Source organism: Penaeus monodon, chromosome 29 (genome assembly GCF_015228065.2).
Source record: "Penaeus monodon isolate SGIC_2016 chromosome 29, NSTDA_Pmon_1, whole genome shotgun sequence".
Classification (NCBI taxonomy): domain Eukaryota; kingdom Metazoa; phylum Arthropoda; class Malacostraca; order Decapoda; family Penaeidae; genus Penaeus; species Penaeus monodon.
This window is the reverse complement of record NC_051414.1, coordinates 6,214,095-6,215,383: the sequence shown is the minus strand read 5'-3', so window position 1 is coordinate 6,215,383 and position 1,289 is coordinate 6,214,095. Positions and strand designations below refer to the sequence as shown.

The 1,289-nt window shown below is 35.5% G+C and overlaps 1 protein-coding gene across 1 annotated transcript in view; it reads left to right on the top strand.

The window, feature by feature from the left end:
- Window positions 1-1,141: 1,141 nt before the first annotated feature.
- The window catches only part of LOC119591706 (pollen-specific leucine-rich repeat extensin-like protein 1), a 10,898-nt gene continuing 10,750 nt past the window's right edge, over window positions 1,142-1,289 (top strand). Inside the window, exon 1 of the mRNA XM_037940453.1 lies at window positions 1,142-1,197. Coding sequence (XP_037796381.1) covers window positions 1,161-1,197 — 37 coding nt within the window. The 5' untranslated portion in view covers window positions 1,142-1,160. The remainder of the gene's footprint in view (window positions 1,198-1,289) is intronic.

Below are 1,289 nucleotides of genomic sequence, written 5' to 3'. Positions count from 1 at the left end.
ATAGTGGAGGGCACTTACTGCAATGGATAAAATTTAGGTTAGCGGTTTGGTTTATCTAATGCTAGCATTTAAGAAGCCGTGAATTTCTTTGACCATTTAATTTTTTAAAGGACCATTTTTTTCCTGCGAGAAAATTTGGTTTGAGGATGACTGTATACGCACGCACACCCAAATTCATATGCATACACGATAAGGGGCAAAAATGGCAGCTATCCAACCACGATATAGAAAATATATTTGTACAACCGTATGTATGTAATCACTTCTATATTTATGCGATTGTATCTCAAAACGCGCGTCCACATGATCAGAAAGAATTCACACCAGACTTTCACTGCTGATTCATGCCTTCTGTGACGTCATCTGACTCATTTTCTGTTATTCGGTGTGATAACTTGTTCGATGAAACGTATCTTAACTGCTGCCGTAGCCGAACTGAATTAAATAATTTAGTTTCGAGTACGCTAATTCACTTTCGCTCTTTCTACCGAATCTGTCCCTATGTATATCGCGATGAAGTCTTAATTTGTAATACATTAGTCAGTCTAACCATCTGCCTATTTTCTATTCATATCCATAGATACGCACATTTATTGATAGCTTGTAAACCGAGAAATATAAAACATACTGTATTAAATTTAGATAACATGAAGAACAACATAGTTACCCTGATAAAGGAAGAGCTGTCAGTCACGTTTTCTTTGGTGAAATAGTCCAGGATCTTCGTTTGTATCATAATACGCAGAAATTAATCCCACATATATTACTGCGTTTATACGAGTCTGAAAATTCTCCGTACGTGTAATTTCTCATACTGAAAAGTATCAGATAATCTAATTTCGAATATGTTTATTGTTTTTTTTTCATTTGTTTTTGTTATCTTGAGTCTCGGTGTTGTTGAGGGGCATTAATATTATGTAACATAATGATCGTGGATTACAAAGATATTGAAATCTGATACTATAAATGAGTTGAAATGTTCTTTGGAAAAGGAGTTTTCATCCATTTGGATCCTAGCTCTTTACAGTACCATGACTTAGCTGTAAGTCAGTTCGTACTTCGTGATTTACATGTTGGAAAATCACTCTGTGTTTTTACCACAATAAAGAACTGTAACTAAAATTCTATTTCTTTCTTTTACAGCCTCCTAACTGCACGCCATGTTGCCTTCGCCTAAAATGTTCATCTTAATATCAGGTAAGTCGAGGAGGAAACGTTAACCTTGCATGATAAACTCTACGTTTTTTAGCGCCGGTTTTCAGTTCACGGTTCGTTGAGTTCCCTTCATA